The sequence below is a fragment of the Tachyglossus aculeatus genome, chromosome 22 (assembly GCF_015852505.1).
Source record: "Tachyglossus aculeatus isolate mTacAcu1 chromosome 22, mTacAcu1.pri, whole genome shotgun sequence".
Lineage (NCBI taxonomy): Eukaryota > Metazoa > Chordata > Mammalia > Monotremata > Tachyglossidae > Tachyglossus > Tachyglossus aculeatus.
The window spans coordinates 10,119,231-10,139,122 of record NC_052087.1 but is presented as its reverse complement, the minus strand read 5'-3'; the positions used below and the strand labels follow the sequence as shown (position 1 = coordinate 10,139,122).

General features: G+C 46.7%; 1 protein-coding gene across 4 annotated transcripts in view; it reads left to right on the top strand.

The window, feature by feature from the left end:
- Positions 1-19,892, top strand: part of FAR1 (fatty acyl-CoA reductase 1) — a 104,384-nt gene that overhangs the window by 46,638 nt on the left and 37,854 nt on the right. For all 4 annotated transcript variants that reach the window (XM_038764004.1, XM_038764002.1, XM_038764001.1 and 1 more), the window contains exon 2: positions 3,531-3,726. In XM_038764004.1, the coding sequence (XP_038619932.1) occupies positions 3,538-3,726 (189 nt within the window). In that variant the 5' untranslated portion in view covers positions 3,531-3,537. The remainder of the gene's footprint in view (positions 1-3,530; positions 3,727-19,892) is intronic.

Below are 19,892 nucleotides of genomic sequence, written 5' to 3'. Positions count from 1 at the left end.
AGGGAGGGCTCCCAGGTGTGTACAAGTTGGAAAGAGGGGGTGCCCAGAGTGGAGCAGAATCGACCTTCTGGTTGGCAGCTTGGATGGGTTGGACATCCATCTTAGCCCTGGCCTGGGACATCATAATAAAAATAACAACAATGATAAATAATAATGGTGGTATTTGTTAAGCGCTTACTATGTGCCAGGCACTGGACTGAGAGCTGGGGTGGATATAAGCAAATTCAGTTGGACGCAGCCCCTGTCCCACCGGGGGCTCACAGTCTCAGATGACAGATGAGGGAACCGAGGCCCAGAGAAGTGAAGTGACTTGCCCAAAGTCACACAGCAGACAAGCGGCGGGGCCGGGATTAGAACCCATGACCTTCTGACTCCCAGCCCTGAGCTGTATCCACTGTGCCTTGCTGCTTCCCAGCCAAACTACCTGCTGGACTGGAAATGAATCTGGTTCGGACTGGAAGTGAATCCGGATTCTGTCTTAGAGGGCACTGGGATATGGTCTAGTGGATAGAGCACAGGCCTGGGAGTTAAAAGGTCATGAGTTCTTAGCCCAGCTCCTCCACTCATATGTTGTGTGACCTTGGGCAAGTCACTTCACTCGTCTGGGACTCAGTCACCTCATCTGGAAAATGGGGATGAAGACTGGGAGCCTGATGTGGGACAAGAGACCGTGTCCAACCCGATGTGCTTGTATTCCCTCCCACAGTGCTTAGTAAAGTGCCTGGCACATACTAAGCACTTCACAAATACCACAATTATTATGATTGTGATTATTATTAACGAGGCTTCTCTGGGGCTGCTGGAAGTTTTGAATGCCTGCTTTTTTCTTCCCTCCTTTCCCGCTCCCCTCTTGGCCCTCTGCCTGAAGCCTGTTGGATGTCTACAGAGTTTGATCTGATTCCAGCTCGAGTGGTATTTTGCCATTTGAGTCTCAAGGGCCTCTTTCGGTGGGACTCCAGAAAGCCTTTCCGAAGCTCTGAATCAATCAATCAGTGCTATTTATCGAGCATTTACTATGTGCAGAGCACTGTACTAAGCACTTGGGAGAGTACAGTACCACAGAGGCAGTCTACCACTTGCTCCCTGTCTACTCCTTTGCTGTATTCTGGAGTCTTAAAACAATGTGGATAAAATTGGTCCGGACATGTGCATTGCCGCTTCAGGGAAATGGAGATTATGGGCGTTCTGACTTAATTATGTCGTAACATCTGACGTAATTCCCCAATTAAACCCATTTTTCCCTGACTCTCTCTCCCTTCTCCATCACATGCACACTTGGATCTGTACCCTTCGGGTATTTGGTATTCACCTCGCCCTCACCCCCGGAACACTTACGTATGTATCCGTAATTTATTTCTTCAGATGTCAGTCTCCACCTCTAGACTGTAATTCCATTGTGGACAGGGAAACAGTCCTACTAACTCTGTTGTTTTGTACTCTCCCAAATTCTTCGTACAGTACTCTCCACAGTAAGTGCTCAGTATACCATGGATTGATTGATTGATTTGGCTTTGATTAAAATGCTATTATCCTTTCATATAAAGTGGTGATGTGTAGTTGGTTTTGAATCCGTGATGTTCCATTTCAGTAATCCTCATTTATGCAATATACAGGAAAGTCACTTTAACAGTGTATGTTAAAAATCCCTGGCAGATCACTTCCTTTATTCATTTTATGAAGATTACAGGAAACTTGATTTTGGCAAAATAAATGTTTCCTTCAATGAGACTTTTCCAGAAGGGTTTGGCTACCATATCCAGAAGGGGTCAGTTGCGGTTTTTTGTTGGTTACTTGGTTTGTTTTTTTCTCATGGTATTTGTTAAGCATTTTTTATGTGCCATGCACTGTTTCAAACGCTGGGGTAGAGGCAAGCTGATCAGGTTGGACACAGTCCATGTCCCATATGGGGCTCTTTATCCCCATTTTACAGATGAAGCAGTTGAGGCCCAGAGAAGTGAAATTATTTGCCCAAGGTCACACAGCAGACAAGTGGCAAAGCCAGGTTGGAGCTCAGGTCCTCCTGACTCCCAAGCCCATGTTCTATCCACTAGGCCACGTTGCTGCTCACAGAACAGTAGTCCATTTTCTTAGAACAGATTTCCTCGCTAGACATTGTCACATATTCATATTCAATTTTTCAGTTGGTTTCTATTCCTAGAAGAGTCCAAAAGTTAATGAGAAATTGCTTTAGAATCTCAAAGTTAGAAAGTTAGCAGGGTAGCCTACAGTTACTCTCCCCGCCTCAAAGCCGTATTGAAGACACCTCTCCTCCAAGAGGCCTTCCCTGGCTAAGCCCTCCTTTTCTTCTTCCACTCCCTTTGCTGTCACCCTGACTTGCTCCCTTTATTCATCTCCTCTCCCAGCCCCACAGCATTTATGTCCATATCTGTCATTTAATTCATTTATTTTAATGTCTGTCTCCCACTCTGGACTGTAAACTAGGTGTAGGCAGGGAGTGTGTCTCTCTTTACTGTTATATTGTCTCTCCCAAGCGCTGAGTTCCATGCTCTGCATACAGTAAGTGCTCAGTAAATACTGTTGACTGGCTTAGAGGAAAGAGCATGGACCTGGATTCTCTGCCAGTTGTCTTCTGTGTGATCTTGGGCAAGTCGCTTCACTTCTCTGTGCCTAGTTTTCTCTGTAAAATGGGGATTGAATACATGTTCTCCCTCCTACTTAGATTGTGAGCTACATGTTCTCCCTCCTACTTAGATTGTGAGCTGCATGTTCTCCCTCCTACTTAGATTGTGAGCTCCATGCAGGACAGAGACTGTGCTCCACCTATTTAACCTGTACCTACCCCTTCATTTGTCTGTTCTGTTGAATTTGATCAAGTCACTTCACTCCTGGGCCTCAGTTTCCTCAGCCACAAATGGGGATTCAATACCTGTTTTCCCTCCTACTTAGACTGTGAGCCCCATGGGGAACCTGATTATCTTGTATCTATCCTCCCACTTAGTACAGTGTTTGACACATAGTAAGCGCTTAATAACTACCAAGGAAGACAAAAAATGACCGTTTCTTTTAGAGGTGTAAACACGATCGGGCACACCAGGGAAGGTCTTCAGATAGCACGTTGCTTCATTCCTAGTTCTAGGCACTAGTGATGCCAGACTCATTTGAGTGTTATTTTGTCCTGCACTGAACGACTTTTGTCGTTCCCAGCGGGAACCCTTGTCGTTATCATATGGACCTGAAACACCCTTTCCAACCTGTTGTTTTTTATTAATATAGATTAGAGGAAGTAGCCCTGATCAATCAGTCGGTGGTATTTATTGAGCGCTCGCTTTGCGCGGAGCGCTGTAACTAAAGGCTCTGGAGAGTACGTACAATATACAGAGTTGGCTGACCCGTTCTCTACCCGCAGCGTGCTCACCTTCAATCCCTTCAGTGATGGTTTGGTCCGGTTTATTTCACTCACCTCAGAGCACTCACTTTCCTGCTCAAGCCTCTGTCCAAGAAGGTTCTCGATGCCCCGTCGCGGCTGGTGTTCGTTCATTTTTAAGGATCCTCTGTCCTCTTTTCCGTAGGGTCAGGATGGTTTCGATCCCAGAATACTACGAAGGGAAGTCTATCCTCCTCACTGGAGCTACCGGCTTCTTGGGGAAGGTGCTTCTGGAGAAGTTATTGAGATCGTGTCCTCAGGTGAAGTCCGTGTACGTGTTGGTGAGGCAGAAAGCCGGGCAAACCCCTCAAGAGCGAGTGGAGGAGTTACTCAGCGGTAAGGTGAGTCATGGTAGCCACCCTCCCCATGATGGAGGTTACCTGAGATTTTAAACATTCACACTCGGGCAGTGCTTCGCTTAAGGGACAAGGGACGTTCTCCCTAACTGAAGACAACCTTCTGGCACGTAGAGCCCGTTTCAGAATTTCAATCCCTGAGCATCGACTGGACAGCAGCCGTGTCCCTCTCTTTTCCCTTAACCCCAAAGCTCCAGGGACGCGGGTAGGAGGAGGTTGCACGAGGAACCGGACGAAAATGGAGACTCAAGTTGTAAAATCACAACTGGGGAATGGGAAGTGAAAGGCAGAGAAAATGGAAAGAGGTGAGAAGCGGAGTGGCCTAGTGGATAGAGCACCGGCCTGGGTGTCAGAGGACCTTTATTCTAATCCCAGCTCCAGCCTGTATCTGCTGTGAGACGTTGGCCAGTCACTTCACTTCTCTGGGTCTCCGTTCTCTCATCTGTAAAATGGGGATTAAGACTGTGAGCCCCATATGGGTCCAACTCAGTTTGCTTGTACCCACCCCAGTGCTTAGTACAGTGCCTGTGGCATATAGGAAGTGCTTCACAAATATCACAATTATTATTATCAGGTGGCTAGCAGAACAGGAAAGTGGGGTGGGGGCTTGGGACAAGATAAGGCATCCATCCAGGGGCCAGACATCGTCCCTGAGGAGGGTAAATTTTACTTCATTAACTTTACTTGCATTTTACTTCAGCCAGGTCGAAGGTGTCCACCAGTCTAGACTGTAAGCTCGTTGCAGGCAGGCAGTGTGTTACTGTATTGTACTCTCCCAAGTGCTCAGGACAGTGCTCTGCACACAGTAAGTGCTCAGTAAATTTGATCGACTGACTGACCCTCTCTCAACAGAAATATATTCACATAGCTCTATCACAAGTATACGCTCCCTGAAACTGCAAGCTCCTTGTGAGCAGGGAATGTGCATACCAGCTGTGTCATATTGTGCACTCCTAAGTGCTTAGTACAGTGCTCTGCATGCAGTAAGCACTCCATAAATGCCATTGATGGCTATAGAAATGGGTATGCAGTTTGGTGTTTAGTAAAAACAGAGTATCAGGCACTCCAGGACTCTGCAGCTGTCGAAGAAGCTTCAGCAGTTATGGCCAGCTAGGGCCAGAGAGATCAGAGTTGATGGGCCGTCTGTTTATGTTTTGGGTTTTTTTTTCCAGTGATGTTATCTGTGACATTGATGTTATCACCCTAGGGTGGCATAACCACAGTAAAATAACACAACTCCTATGGGAAATGCTTGAGGCTGGCATGATAGTGAGTGTGAGGACTTAACCTAATGATGTTTTAATTTGTTCAGGCCACAGAGCACCATTTCTTGGAGTACCGCAGAGTCCGTAAAGCACTGGTGGACCTCGAGAAGGGCTTGATGTAGAATGAGAGAATTAGCAAGGGTGATGTCTTAGCCTAATAAGAATAATAATTACAGTATTTGTTAAGCGCTTACTCTGTGCCAGGCACTGTACTAAGCGCTGGCATGGGTACAAGCAAATCAGGTTGAACACAGTCCCTGTCCCACGTGGGGCTCCCAGTCTCAATCCCCATTTGACAGATGAGGTAACTGAGGCCCAAAAAAGTGAAATGACTTGTCCAAGGTCACACAACAGACAAGTGGCGGAGCCGGGATTAGAACCCATGACCTGTTGACTCCCAGCCCCATGTTCTATCCACTAAGTCAAGCCATGTTGTTGCTTCTCAGTGCTTGGGAGAGTACAATATAACAATAAACAGACACATTCCCTGCGCACAACGAGCTTACAGTCTAAAGGCGGGGAGACATTAATATAAATAAATTACAGAGCTCTGCATAAGTGCTTTGGGGCTGGGAGAGGGGAAGAACAAAATGGGCTAGTCAGGGCGATGGCAGAAGGGAGTGGGAGAAGAGGAAAGGGGGTGCTAAGTCAGGGAAGGCCTCCTGGAGGAGATGTGCCTACAATAAGGCCTTGAATTGGGGGGAGGATCATTATCCGTTGGATCAGAGGAGGGAGGGCATTCTGGGCCTGAGGTAGGACATGGGCAAGAAGTCGGCGGTGAGATAGGTGAGATCAAGGCATAGTATGAAGGTAAAATGATCCTTTATACTTGACATTAAAATGGACTTTGCTTTCCCATTTTCTGTCTGAGATATTTAGGGAGCTGTAATCAATCTTTGTCTCTACTCAATGACGTTTATTCAATTAGTCATATTTATTGAGTGCTCACTGTGTGCGGAGCACTGTACCAAGCCCTTGAGAGAGTACAATATAGCAGTTGGTAGGCACATTCCCCGCCCACAGTGAGCTTAAGATCTAGAGGGGGAGACAGACATTAATATAAATAAATTATGGATATAATTTGTTAAGCACATACTGTGGGCAGAGCCCTGTACTGAGCACTTGGATGAGTACCATGGAGTTGGTAGACATGATCCCTGCCCTCAAGGAGCTTACAGTATAACTTTTTAGGTTCCTTCCCTTCTGATCAGTCAATCAATGTTATTTATTGAGCACTTATGTGCCGAGCACTCTACTAAGCACCTGGGAGATTACAACAGAATGAGCATGCATGTTCCCTGCCCGTAATGTTCTTACAGTCTAAAAGATATCAATCAATGATATTTATTGAGGATCTGCTTTGTGCAAAACATAGAGTCACTTGGGAAAGTAAGTACAAAACCTTGTTCCCTTTTTTTCTGGTATTTAAGTGCTTATTATGTGACAGGCATTGTTCTAATCACTGGGGTGGATACAAGGTAATAGGGTTAGACACAGTCCATATCCCACACGGGGCTCACAGTATTAATCCTTTTTTACAGGGGAGGGAACTGAGGGACAGAGAAGTGAAGTGACTTTCCCAAGGTCACACAGCAGACAAAGTGGCGGAGCCAGGACTAGAACCCAAGTCGTCCTGACTCACAGGCCTGTGCTGTATCCACTAATCAATCCTCTCTTCAATGAACATAAAATTGGAAAAAACAAGCAAGCAAACAAAAAAAAAAACTGCCCTGCAAGAGCCAGACCTGCTTAGAAAAAATGGTCGAGAGATTGTTTGTTCCACATACCTTAGCCAAACAGACTTTTGGGCAGGTGTGTTTCACATTTGGAAAGAAGGTGTCTATCCTTTGGTACCTCTAATCACCAACTTTCTCAGGCACGCTATGAGGTTTGGGACCTTTTGGAGCAGGACTTGTAAGTTCCCTGTGGCTAGTAGGTCTCTTGGGTGCAGGGATTGTGTCTTACAACTATGTTTTATCGTACTTTCCTAAGCACATAGCAGTGTTCTGTACACTGTGATGCTTAATAAGTACCAAGAGATTGATTTTTTTTTTTTTATTTAGGAGAAAGGAGGCAGACAGGGTAACTCAATATTATCATCTTCTACTCAGGTTGTCTGCAGAGTGCCTTTTCGTTTGTCCACTGTTTTGAAGTTATATGCCGAGCGTTCGGCAACTGCTTTCCAAACCCCAGGACCATATCCAGTTCCTTCTGATAAGAGCACTCGCTTTTGTCAAATGAGCTCGGTGTTCCTGCAACCGTATTGTCTTGGCTTGCTTTCAGTTCATATTCAAGTGTTCCTCATGCTAGAAGCTGGGTACCTGAGCTTTCAAAAATTCAAAACTTAGGACTCTTCACATAACTCAAAAGTCTGAGCTGTGGCTCCATGGTCTGAGGAGGTTTAATTGTCTCTTTCTGAAGAAAAAGATATTTCACTTGCATGTGTGCTGGGTTTTTTAATTTTCTTTTTTAAGACGATATGTACCCTACAGAAAAACTTGTGCTAAATTGACTCAGTCAAAGAGAATCAACAGATTCTAAGAAGGGGAGTCAGCTTAGCTCGCTAGCCATTCTTTTCTGGAGTGTTGAGGCGCTGCTGGGTCATTGCCCATCGCTGGGATTGGCGTGTCTGGGAATCATAGAGTTCCTGCTTCTGTTCCCACCCAGAAGGTTCAGTCCCAGCTGGAAAAGCGGTTTGGAAAGGGCTGTGGTACTCCTGGCCTTAAAACTGGCCAGTGGCTCCCCAGCTCCCATTTGTGAAGATGAAGCTTTTCACCCGGAGAACTGTGACTCAGTATGACCACCCTGTGTCACCTGGAATATAGAGATTTTTTTTTATTTTTATTTTTTATGTTTATGGCATTTGTTAAGCACTTACTATGTGCCAGGCACTGTTCTAAGCGCTGGGGTAGACGCAAGATATTCAGGTTGGACACAGTCATTGTCCAACATGGGGCTCACAATCCGTTGCCCTCCAGAGGACAGAAGTTTGGTGTCCCCCCAAGAGGACAGTGGCCCCGTGCCTCCCTCACAACTCCGAGGGGCTATGTCTGTCTTGATTAACATATCTACCCCAGTGCTTAGAAGAGTACGTGACACATAGTAAGCGCTTAAGAAGCCCCAGAATACTGGTAGCAGTAACATTGTGGAGGCTGCCAGAAGCTCCGAGGTCTCTCTCGGCCTCTAGTTGTCCCTAGAATCTCTAAATGGGGTCCCCTGTCTCTGCCCCCTGCCCTCCTGGGGTACCCACACTGTTTTCCTCAGGGCTCCCCCATCGGGGAACAGCATCCCCTTCCAAACAGCTTCTCCCCACCTCTCCTGGCTGAGTGTAAGCAAATATTCACACTTCCCCCCTCTCTGACGTCCCGCCAGCGACCCTCACATCTTGCCTTCACAACCATCAACACTGCCTGGGATGATGTGGGGGCCAGCCCAACGGAAGATGGATTTCAAATCCGTGGTATTTATTGAGCGCTTACTACAGGCAGTGTAGTAAGTAACGTGCAGTGTATGTGCAGTACGTGCATGTAGTTGTAAGGCTTGGGAGAGTACAGGGCAACAGAATTAGAAGACACGTTCCCTGCCCATAAGGAGCTTGTGTGGTTTAGAGGACTCAGCTCCCCCCTTCCCATCTTACCTCGCTTATTTTCTGCTGCAACCCAGCCCGCACACTTCACCCTTCCAACACCAACCTACTCGCCGTACTTCGATCTAGACTCTCACCACCGACCCCTTACTCACCTCCTCCCACCAGCATGGAACCTCCTCCCCCTTTGTCTCTGACAGACCACTCCTCTCCCCACCTTCATGGCCCTATTAAAATCCCATCTCCTCCAAGAGGCCTTTCCTGACTAGGCCCTCATTTCCCCTCTCCTTCTTCCTTTGGCTTGGATCTGTATCCTTTGACCATTTGATATGAAGCCCCACCGCATTTATGGAAATATGCGTAACTTATTTTAATGTCTGACTCCCTGTAGACTATAAGCTCCTGGTGGAACATATCTACCAATTCTGTTGTAATAATAATATCATTTATTAAGCGCTTACTATGTGCAAAGCACTGTTCTAAGCACTGGGGAGGTTACAAGGTGATCAGGCTGTCCTACGGGGGGCTCACACACTTAATCCCCATTTTACAGATGAGGTAACTGAGGCACAGAGAAGTTGAGAGACTTGCCCAAAGTCACACAGCTGACAATTGGCGGAGCCAGGATTTGAACCCATCACCTCTGACTCCAAAGCCCGTGCTCTTTCCACTGAGCCACGCTACTTCCCCCACCGCAGGTGCTTAGTACTGTGCTCTGCTCACAGGAAACTCTCAGCCAATACTATCCAAATACCATCTTCCTATCTTGGGGTGTTTTGGATTTCTGCCCAAATTGAGCCTGCTGTGGGGACATGTTAATAGAGCATTTTTCACTGGTTAGCTCTCCTAGGACAAGATGGTCAATTTGATTTGTTTTGAGATACCAAAAGTATACCTGAGTGCATAATAAATACTATATTATGGTGATGATCCGAGGACTCCATTAGAAATGCATGAAACCCATGCTACTTAAGAGGAAGGGAAATAAAAATAAATTCAGGGATCATTAAAAAGATCATCTGCCGTTGAACTAAATAAGGAAAGGTCTGCTAGTTGACTTACTGCCAAAGAAATCCCTTTATTCATTCATGCCTGTTATCTTCGGCTAACTTGTTTCCTTTTTTAAAAAAATGGTATTTGTTAAGTGCTTACTACATGTCGCACACTGTTCTAATCGCTGGGGTAGCTGCAGGTTTATTGGGTTGGATGCAGTACCTGTCCCACATGGGGCTCATAGTCTAAGTAGGAGGGAGTGGGATTTAATCCTCATTTTAGTGGAGGAAACTGAGGCCCAGAGCAGCCAAGAGACTTGCCCAAGGTCATAGAGCAAGCAAGCAAATGGAAGAGTGGGATTAGAACCCAGGTCCTCTGACTCCCAGGATTGAACTCTTTCCACTGGTCTAATGCTCTCTGTCCCCACCCCACAGCACTTATGTATGTATGTGTATATCTATAATTCCATTTATTTATCTTGATGCCTGTTTTACTTGGTTTGATGTCCGTCTTCCCCTTCTAGTCTGTAAAACTGATGTAAGCAGGGATTGTAACAAAATAAAATAAATAGAATATATATGTACAAGTAAAATAAATAAATAAATAGAGTAATAAATATGTACAAACATATATACATATATACAGATGCTGTGGGGAAGGGAAGGAGGTAAGATGGGGGGCATGGAGAGGGGGACGAGGGGGAGAGGAAGGAGGGGGCTCAGTCTGGGAAGGCCTCCTGGAGGAGGTGAGCTCTCAGTAGGGCCTTGAAGGGAGGAAGAGAGTTAGCTTGGCGGATGGGCAGAGGGAGGGCATTCCAGGCCAGGGGGATGACGTGGGCCGGGGGTCGACGGCGGGACAGGCGAGAACGAGGCACGGTGAGGAGATTAGCGGCAGAGGAGCGGAGGGTGCGGGCTGGGCTGGAGAAGGAGAGAGGGAGGTGAGGTAGGAGGGGGCGAGGGGATGGACAGCCTGGAAGCCGAGGGTGAGGCGTTTCTGCCTGATGCGCAGATTGATTGGTAGCCACTGGAGATTTTTAAGGAGAGTGACAAGTGTCAGAGCTGGGATTTGCACCCATCACCTCCGACTCCAAAGCCCAGGCTCTTTCCACTGAGCCACGGATCAAGCAGAGACACTAGTTGATCCATCCAAATCAGCCTAGGAGGGCTTTAATCCCTATCCTCACCCCCATCTCCTTTCTCATAATTAATAGTGATTGTGGTATTTGTTAAGTGCTTATTGTGTGCCAGGCACTGTTCTAAGTGCTGGGGTCGACACAAGACAGTCAGGTTAGTTGCTGTCCCTGTTCCACATGGGACTCAGAGTCTTCAGTAGGAGGGAGTAGGATTGAATCCCCATTTTACAGGTGAAAAAAACTGAGGCACCGAGAAATGAAGCGACTCACTCAAAGCCACACAGCAGGCGAGCGGCAGAGCCGGGATCCGAACTCTGGGCCTCTGGCTTCCAGGCCCATGCTCTTTCCGTTAGGCCGTACTGTTTTCCACTGCTTTCCGCCTTTGGGTCATTAGATCGATTTTGGGAAACCAACAGGGGACTGTCGTCAAATTTCCAGTCACAAATAGTACCGATTCCCTGGAATGTCGTCCTCCTCTTTTTCCTCTTCCTTTTCCTCCTCCTCTCTCCTCTCCCACCCCCGCCCCATTCCCAGCTCCCTCTCCTCCTCCTCCTTCCTGAGTGTTTGGCATATTTGCCAGGATCTCTTTGTTTGGAACAGCTCCGTTCTTCTCTTGTGTCTTGTCCTTCATCCCCTTCCTCACCTTTGCCTTCGCTCATTTTCAATCAAAGGTATTGATTGAGCACTTAAAATGTGCAAAACACTGTAGCAAGCACTTGAGAGAGTACAATATCCCCCCACATATTGAAACTCTGGTTTTTCTGAATAGTCTTCCTCGAGAAGCAGTGTGGCCCAAGTGGACAGAGCACGGGCTTGGGAGTCAAAGCGACCTGGTTTCCAATCCCAACTCTGCCACCCGTCTGCTGTACGACCTCGGGCAGGTCACTTCACTTCCCGGAACCTCAGTTTCCTCGTCTGTAAAATGGGAATTAAGACTGCGAGCCCCACATAGGATGGGGACTGTGTCCAACTTTATTAACTTGTATCTATCCCAGTGCTTAGAACAGTGCTTGTCACATCCCAGCGCTTAGAACAGTGCTTTGCACATAGTAAGTGCTTAACAAATGTCATTATTATTATTATTATAGTAAGCACTTAATATGTACCGTAACTATTATTATTATGATTATTAACTTGGGGAGAGTCACGGGTGTAACTCCTCTCCCAGGAGAGTTAGTACATTCATTCATTCATTCGATCATATTGATTGAGCGCTTACTGTGTGCAGAGCACTGTACCAAGTGCTTTGGGAAGTACAAGTCGGCAACATATAGAGACAGTCCCTAACCAACAACGGGCTCACAGTCTGGAAGGGGGAGACTGTCAAGGAAACAAGTACATGGAAGGATGCCTCCCCCAGCTGGCTTGCTCCGCTGGTTTGGATGTGAATGGAATACGCGGTGACCTTGTTCCAAGGAATAGAAGCTGCCATTTGCTTCTGGAAAGAGAGCAGTCCGTTAGTGGTGTTCGTAAAGCATGCACCGTGGGCTCAGCGCAGATGGAAGCGGTGTGGCCTTATGGATAGAGCACGTTTCTGGGTTCTAATTCCGGCTCTGCCACTTGTCTGCCGTGTGACCTTGGACAAGTCACTTCATTTCTGTGGGCCTCAGTTCCCTCATCTGTGAAATGGGAATTAGGAGTTTGGGCCCTTTGTGGGACAGGGACTGTGTCTAACCCAATTATCTTCTATCTACTACAGTGCTTAGGATGATGATGATGGCATTATTAAGCACTTGCTATGTGCAAAGCACTGTTCTAAGCGCTGGAACAGTGACTGGCACAGAGGAAGCATTGAACAAATCTTTTTTTCATTAAGTGCCGTCGAATCATTTCCGATTCAGAGCGACTCCAGGGATATACTTTCTCCAGAACGTCCTGTCGTCTGCCATAATCCGCAACCTTTCTAACGGTTCTTCCTTTATCGTGGTTATGGTCTCTATCCATCTAGCTGCTGGTCTGCCTCGTCCACGTTTTCTCTGGACTTTTTGTAACAATTGAACAAATACCATAATAATAATATTATAATATATAGCAATTATCATATAATATATCATAATAATTATTATTTAATAATTATCACATAATATGTGATTATTATTATAGTGTTGCAGTCATGTCAGGCTGGGGAGAGAGGGTGTTGGTTTCTTTGATACAGGACAGACGTGAGTCAATTGGTGGTATTTATTGAGCACTTATGCTGTGCAGAGCACTGTGCTAAACGCTTTTTAGATTGTGAGCCCACTGTTGGGTAGGGACTGTCTCTATATCTTGCCAACTTGTACTTCCCAAGCGCTTAGTACAGTGCCCTGCACACAGTAAGTGCTCAATAAATGCGATTGATTGATTGATTGAGAGAGGGCAGTACGACAGAGGTGGTAGACCCATTACCTGCCCACAATGAGCTTACAGGCCTAAGGTTGGTTAAGCCAGGTCCGCATTCCTTGGTAGTCGGCTTTAGGATTACCAGTCCAGACTCCACACGCAACTAGCATTAGGTCCTAGTGGAAAGAGCTCGGGGCTGGAAGCCGGGGGACCTGAGTTCTAATTCTGGCCCTACCAGCCGGCTGACCTTGGACAAGTCATTTCTCTGGACCTCCGTTTCTTCATCTAGGGTTTCAGTCCCTGTTCTCCCTCCTCCTTAGGCTCTGAGCCCCATGTGAGACCGGGACAGGATCTGATGTGATCGTATTATATCGAGTAAAGCCAGGAGAATCAGCGTAGCCTAGTGGGCCGAGCACGGGCCTGGGAACCGGAGGACCTGGGTTCTAATCCCGGCTCCGCCCCATGCCTGCCGCGTGACCTTGGGTAAGTCACATCACTTTTCTGTGCCCGTTACCTCATCTGTAGAATAGGGATTAAGTCTGGGAGCCCCATAAGGGATATAGTTCACGTCCAACTTGATGAGCTTGTATAATAATAATGGCATTTATTAAGCGCTTACTATATGCAAAGCACTGTTCTAAGCGCTACCCCGGCGCTTAATACGGTGCCTGGCAACCTAGTAAACACTTAATGGATACCTTTTAAGAAAAAGGGAAAAAAAAGAGGAGTGCCATGGGAGTTTCGGATAGGTGTACCATCATCGGGACGTCTCTGGGCTACCTCTCCCCACCCGGGCCACACCTTGAGACATCATCATCAATCGTATTTATTGAGCGCTCAACCATGAGGCCACCGGGCAATCCAGTTGTCCAGTCAGTGCCTCCACCACCCCAGGGATGGGGCCCAGGCTGGGAATAATAAAATAATTATGGTACTTGTGCGGTGCTTCCTATGTGTCATACACTGTTCCAAGCACTGAGTTAGTTACAAGTTGATCGGTTTGGACACAGCCCCTGCCCCATGTTATACAGGGAACTGAGGCACAGAGAATGGCAGCGACTTGCCCAAGGTCTCACAGCACACAAGTGGCAGAGCCACGTAAGCCATCTGAAAAGCAGCGTGGCCTAGTGGATAGAGCAAGAACCTGGCAGTCGGAAGGACAACTTGTCTGTCGCGTGACCTCGGGCAATTCACTTGACTTCTCCAGGCCTCAGTTCCCTCATCTGAAAAATAGGATTAAGACCGAGCCCCATGTGGGACAGGGACTGTGTCCAACCTGATTATCTCGTATCTACCCCGGCGCTTAAAACAGTACGTGGCACATAGTAAGCGCTTAACAAATACCATCATTTATTTATTTTTTTATTATTAGAGCTGGAATTAGAACCCAGGTCCTCTGACTCTCCCAGTCTTGTGCTCTTTCCCTTAAGCCATGCTGCCTTTTTTATTTTTTAAGGTACTATTAATAATGATGGTATTTGTTAAGCACTTACTATGTGTCTAGCACTGTTTAAGCGCTGTGTTAGATACAAGGTTATCAGATTGTCCCATGTGGGGCTCACAGTCTTAATCCCCATTTTGTAGATGAGGGAACTGAGGCACAGAGAAGTGAAGTGACTTGCCCAAAGTCACACAGTTGACAAGTGACGGAGCTGGGATTAGAACTCATGTCCTCTGACTCCCAAGCCCGGGCTCTTTTCCACTAAGCCATGCTGCTTCTCATAATGATGGTATTTGTTAAGTGATTACTATGTGCCAAGCACTGTTCTAAGCACTGGGGAGGATACAAGGTAATCAGGTTGTCCCACAAGGGGCTCACAGTCTTAATCCTCATTTTACAGATGAGGTAACTGAGACACAGAGAAGTGAAGTGACTTGCCCAAAGTCACACAGCTGACAAGTGGCGGAGTTGGGATTAGAACCCATAACCTTTGACTCCCAAGCCCGTGCTGAGCGCTTACTTCTTTAGAACCAGAAAAGAAAAAACTAGAAAAGAATAAATGCGATTAATACAGTGCTAAGTCTCCATCTCTTCTCCCCATCCGCCTTCCCCGCATTGGGCTGGGATCCCAGCGAACGAGTAGGCGGATAGAGCCGCGGCTCTTTGTGAAGAGCAACATGGGTTGCAGACTCGATTTTGTATAGCGCTTTTATTCCTAAAGTGCTTTCACGTGGCTGATTCTGTTTTAGCGACGGCCACACGCTGCCAATGCTCTGCTGGAACACCATGACTCGGCACATAGTTGCCCCCCGTTGCCACTGGTTTTGTTTTTTTTTGTTTTATTTTTGCTTTTTATTAGGTATTTAAGCTCTCACTTTGCACCAGGCACTGACTAAGCGCGAGAGCAGTGTGGCTTACTGGAAAGAGCACGGGCTTGGGAGTCAGAGGACTTGGGTTCTAATCCTGGGTCCGCCACTTGTCTGCTGTGTGACCTTGAGCAAGTAACCTAACTTCTCTGGGTCTCAGTTACCTCATCTGTAAAATGGGGATTAAAAGCATGAGCCCCACATGGGACAGCCTGATTACCCTGTATCTACCCCAGTACTTAGAACAGTGCATGGCACGTAGTTAAGTGCTTAACAAATACCATTATTATTATCATTATTATTATGGTATCTGTAAAGCCCGTACTGTGTTCCAGGCACAGTACTAAGCACAGGGGCAGATACAAGAAAATCAGGTTGGACACAGCCCCTGTCCCAGGTGGGGCTCACAGTCTTGAGCCCCATTTTCCAGATGACGGAACTGAGGCCCGGAGAAGTGAAATGACTTGTCCAAGGTCTCACAGCAGACAAGTGGCAGGGCCGAGATTAAAACTGAGGTCCTTCTGACTCCTAGGCCCCGGGGGCTATCCGTTAGGCCTCACTGCTTTTCAGAGTGGTCTTTGCCGAGTTCATCAGCCAGCTATTTTTCAGGTTTCTTGCTGGCCCTTTCCCCTCGAAGAATGCCCTAACATTGTTTTTCGATTGATCAGTCCATCAATTGTATTTCTTGAGCTATTTATTACTCTGTTTATTTATTTATTTATTTATTTTACTTGTACATTTCTATCCTACTTATTTTATTTTGTTGGTATGTTTGGTTCTGTTCTCTGTCTCCCCCTTTTAGACTGTGAGCCCACTGTTGGGTAGGGACTGTCTCTATGTGATGCCAATTTGTACTTCCCAAGCGCTTAGTACAGTGCTCTGCACATAGTAAGCGCTCAATAAATACGATTGATTGATTGATTGATTGATTGAGCTCTTATTGTGTGCAGAGCACTGTACTAAGCGCTCGGTAGAGTACAGGGTAACACTATAACAGGCACCTTCCCTGCCCACAGCGAGCCGACAGTGTAGATCTGAAACCATCCCCATCGCCGGACTACCTCAAACAGGCAGGACCAGGGCTCCTGATTCCCAGACAGTTGCGCTCTTCACTGCACCAGTAGCACCTGGGTTCGAATCCCGCCTCCGCCACTTGTCTGCCGTGTGATCTTGGACAAGTCATTTCACTTCTCCGGGCCTCAGTCACCTCTGTCAAATGGGGATGAAGACTGTGAGCCCTATGTGGGATCGGGACTGCGTCCAACCTGCTTAGTTCATAACTACGCCGATGCTTAGTACGGTGCCTGGCGTATAGTAAGTGCTTAACACATTCAGAAAAAAAAGAGTTATCAGAGCAGGGCCCCTGCAGACGCAGTGGGTTGTTTGAAGTGGCAGGGTAAGATGGGTCACTGGAGAGGTTTGATACAAGGTCCTGACTTGATTATAAATCTTGATATCTTCGTCTTAACAATGAGAAGACGAAGAAGCAGCATGGCCTAGTGAATAGAGCACGGGCCTGGGAATTCATTCATTCAGTCGTATTTATTGAGCGCTTACTGTGTACAGAGCCCTGTACTAAGTGCTTGGGAAGTCCAAGTTGGCAACATGTAGAGACGGTCCCTACCCAACAGTGGGCTCACAGTCTAGAAATCAGTCTGGGAATCAGATGAGACCTGGGTTTTAATCCTAGCTCTGCCACTTGTCCCCCGTGTGATTTGGGTAAGTCACTTAATTCTCTGTGCCTCAGTTATTTCAGTTGTAAAATGGGGAATAAAACTGTGAGCCCCACATGGGACCTAGACTGTATTCAGCCTGATTTAGCTTGTATCTGCCTCTGCACCTAGTACAGTGCCAGGCACATAGGAAGCGCTTAACAAATGCTATTAAAAAATAAAGGGAGGAGGGACCGACTACCGGTAGCCACATCTCCCTCTGGACGCCTGTGGAAAACCTGAACTGGCCATTGCCCGACTGTGACAGGAACCTGTGAGCCCACTGTTGGGTAGGGACTGTCTCTATATGTTGCCAATTTGTACTTACCAAGCGCTTAGTACAGTGCTCTGCACATAGTAAGCGCTCAATAAATACGATTGATGATGAGGAGGAGGAGGAGGAGGAAAGAGCTTTCCGAAACAAGGGACAGAGTGCCGTTTGGCTAGGGATGTTGTGCTTTGCCTCTTTTTCCATTCCTCTCAGCGTTCACCAAGTAACTTACCCTGCCTGATAGCGTTGCAGAGCTAAGAATGTTAGATTAGATTAAAAAAGCAATTTTTACTTGTGCTTAGCATATGTGGAAGAAAGAAGATGATCTATCCTAATAGATTTATGTAAATGAGAAGTGGCTGTAGTCGTAAGCCAAAGCATCATGCCATCAATTGTATTTTTTGGGCGGTTACTGTGTGGAGAGCACTGTACTAAGTGCTTGGGAGAGTACACTGAAGCAATGTAACAGACACGTTCCCTGCCCACAATGAGCTGCCTGTCTAGAGTGGGGAGACAAGCCTTAATATACTCAGTGGAAAGAACACGGGCTTTGGAGTCAGAGGTCATGGGTTCAAATCCCGGCTCTGCCAATTGTCAGCTGTGTGACTTTGGGCAAGTCACTTAACTTCTCTGTGCCTCAGTTACCTCATCTGGAAAATGGGGATTAAGACTGTGAGCCCCCCGTGGGACAACCTGATCACCCTGTACCTCCCCAGCGCTTAGAACAGTGCTTTGCACATAGTAAGCGCCTAATAAATGCCATCATTATTATTATTATTATTATAAATAAATATATGATAGATCTGGACATAAGTGCTGTGGGGCTGGAAGGGACAATGAATGCAGGGAGCAAGTCAGGACAATGCAGAAGGGAGTGGAGGCAAAGGAGTAGAGGCTTAGGGAAGGCCTCTTGGAGGAGATGTGCCTTCAGTAAGGCTTTGAAAATCAGGAGAATAACTGTTGGATATGAAGAGTGAGGGCATTCCAGAAAAGAGGCAGGATGTGGGCGAGAGATCGGTGGCGAGAAAGACGACATCCAGGTACAGTGAGTAGGTTGGCATTAGAGGAGCAAAGTGTGGGGGCCAGGTTCTAGACTGTGAGCCCATTTTTGGGTAGGGACCATCTCTATATGTTGCCAACTTGTACTTCCCAAGCGCTTGATACAGTGCTCTGCACACAGTAAGCGCTTAATAAATACAGTTGAATGAATGAGAGTAGTGAGGCGAGGCAGGAGGGAAAAGGTGATTGAGTGCTTTAAAGCCTATGGTAAGGAGTTTCTATTTTATGCCGAAGTGGATGGGCAACCCCTGGAGGTTCTTGAGGAATGGGGAAACTTGGACCGAACGCTTCTGTCCCAAAATGATCCGGGCAGCAGAGTGAAGTGTAGGCTGGAGTAGCGAGAGACAAGAGGCATGGAGGTCAGCAAGGAGGCTGATAGAGTAATCAAGGCAGGGTAGACTACCATTGATGGTAACTAGCCTAAGCAGCAGTGACAAAATCAAAGTGCTTTCACACCTGCAGGGAAGCAGTGTGGCTTAGTGGAAGGAGCTCAGGGGAAGTCAGGAGACCTGGGTCCTAATCCCCACTCTGGCGCTTGCCTGTTGCGTGGCGTTGGGCAAGCTCCCTGGGATTCGTTTCTTCATCTGTAAAAAGGGAATAAAATATTTCTTCTCTCTCCTTCCAAGATTGTAAGCCCTAGGAGGAATGGGGACTAGGTCCAATCAGATGAACTTGCATCTACCCCAGTGCTTGGCGTATAGTAGGTGCATAATAGCTATCGCTATAATTATAGTACTATAATAATTAAGATGGTATTTGTTAAGTGCTTACTATGTGCCAAGCATGGTTCTAAGCGCTGTGGTAGTTACAAGGTAATCAGGTTGTCCCATGTGGGGCTCACAGTCTTAATCCCCATTTAACAGATAAGGTACTGAGGCACAGAGAAGTTAAGTTGAAAAGTGGCAGAGCCAGGATTGGAACCCATGACCTCTGACTCCCAAGCCCGTGCTCTTTCCACTAAGCCATGCTGCTTCTCCATGATTACAGCAATTTTTCTACCCTCACCATATCCCTTTAAATGGGGCAGGTATCCTCATCATCGGTGATATTTATGGAGCACTTACTAAGCAGCCTTCTGCACATAGTAATTGCTCGATAAATACCATTTATTTGATTACGGATTGATAAGTTCTAATGAGTATTGGGTGATCCAGCCAAAAGCAGGGTTCCCCACTGGGCTATGGGGGTGGGGAGGGGGTGAAACATAGCCCTCAGATTGACGCCTGCCCCACCTGAAGTTGGGTGTTCTGGTAAACTAGTCCAAAGATTGGTGAATTGTAATTCTGGGCAGCTGTTTCTATAAAGTACGGATTTCCTCTCGTTAATATGATTTTAACCCTTAGAATCAGAGTTAAGAAGATTGACTTTTTCCGGTTGACTCACTGACTCACTGAGCAAGTCAGTGTAATCTCTCTGAGTCTTTATCAACTCCTTTTTCGGAGATAAGAGGTAGCCAACAAGGAATTTGCAGTTAGTGTGAATGGTCTCCGGCCACCATAATTGT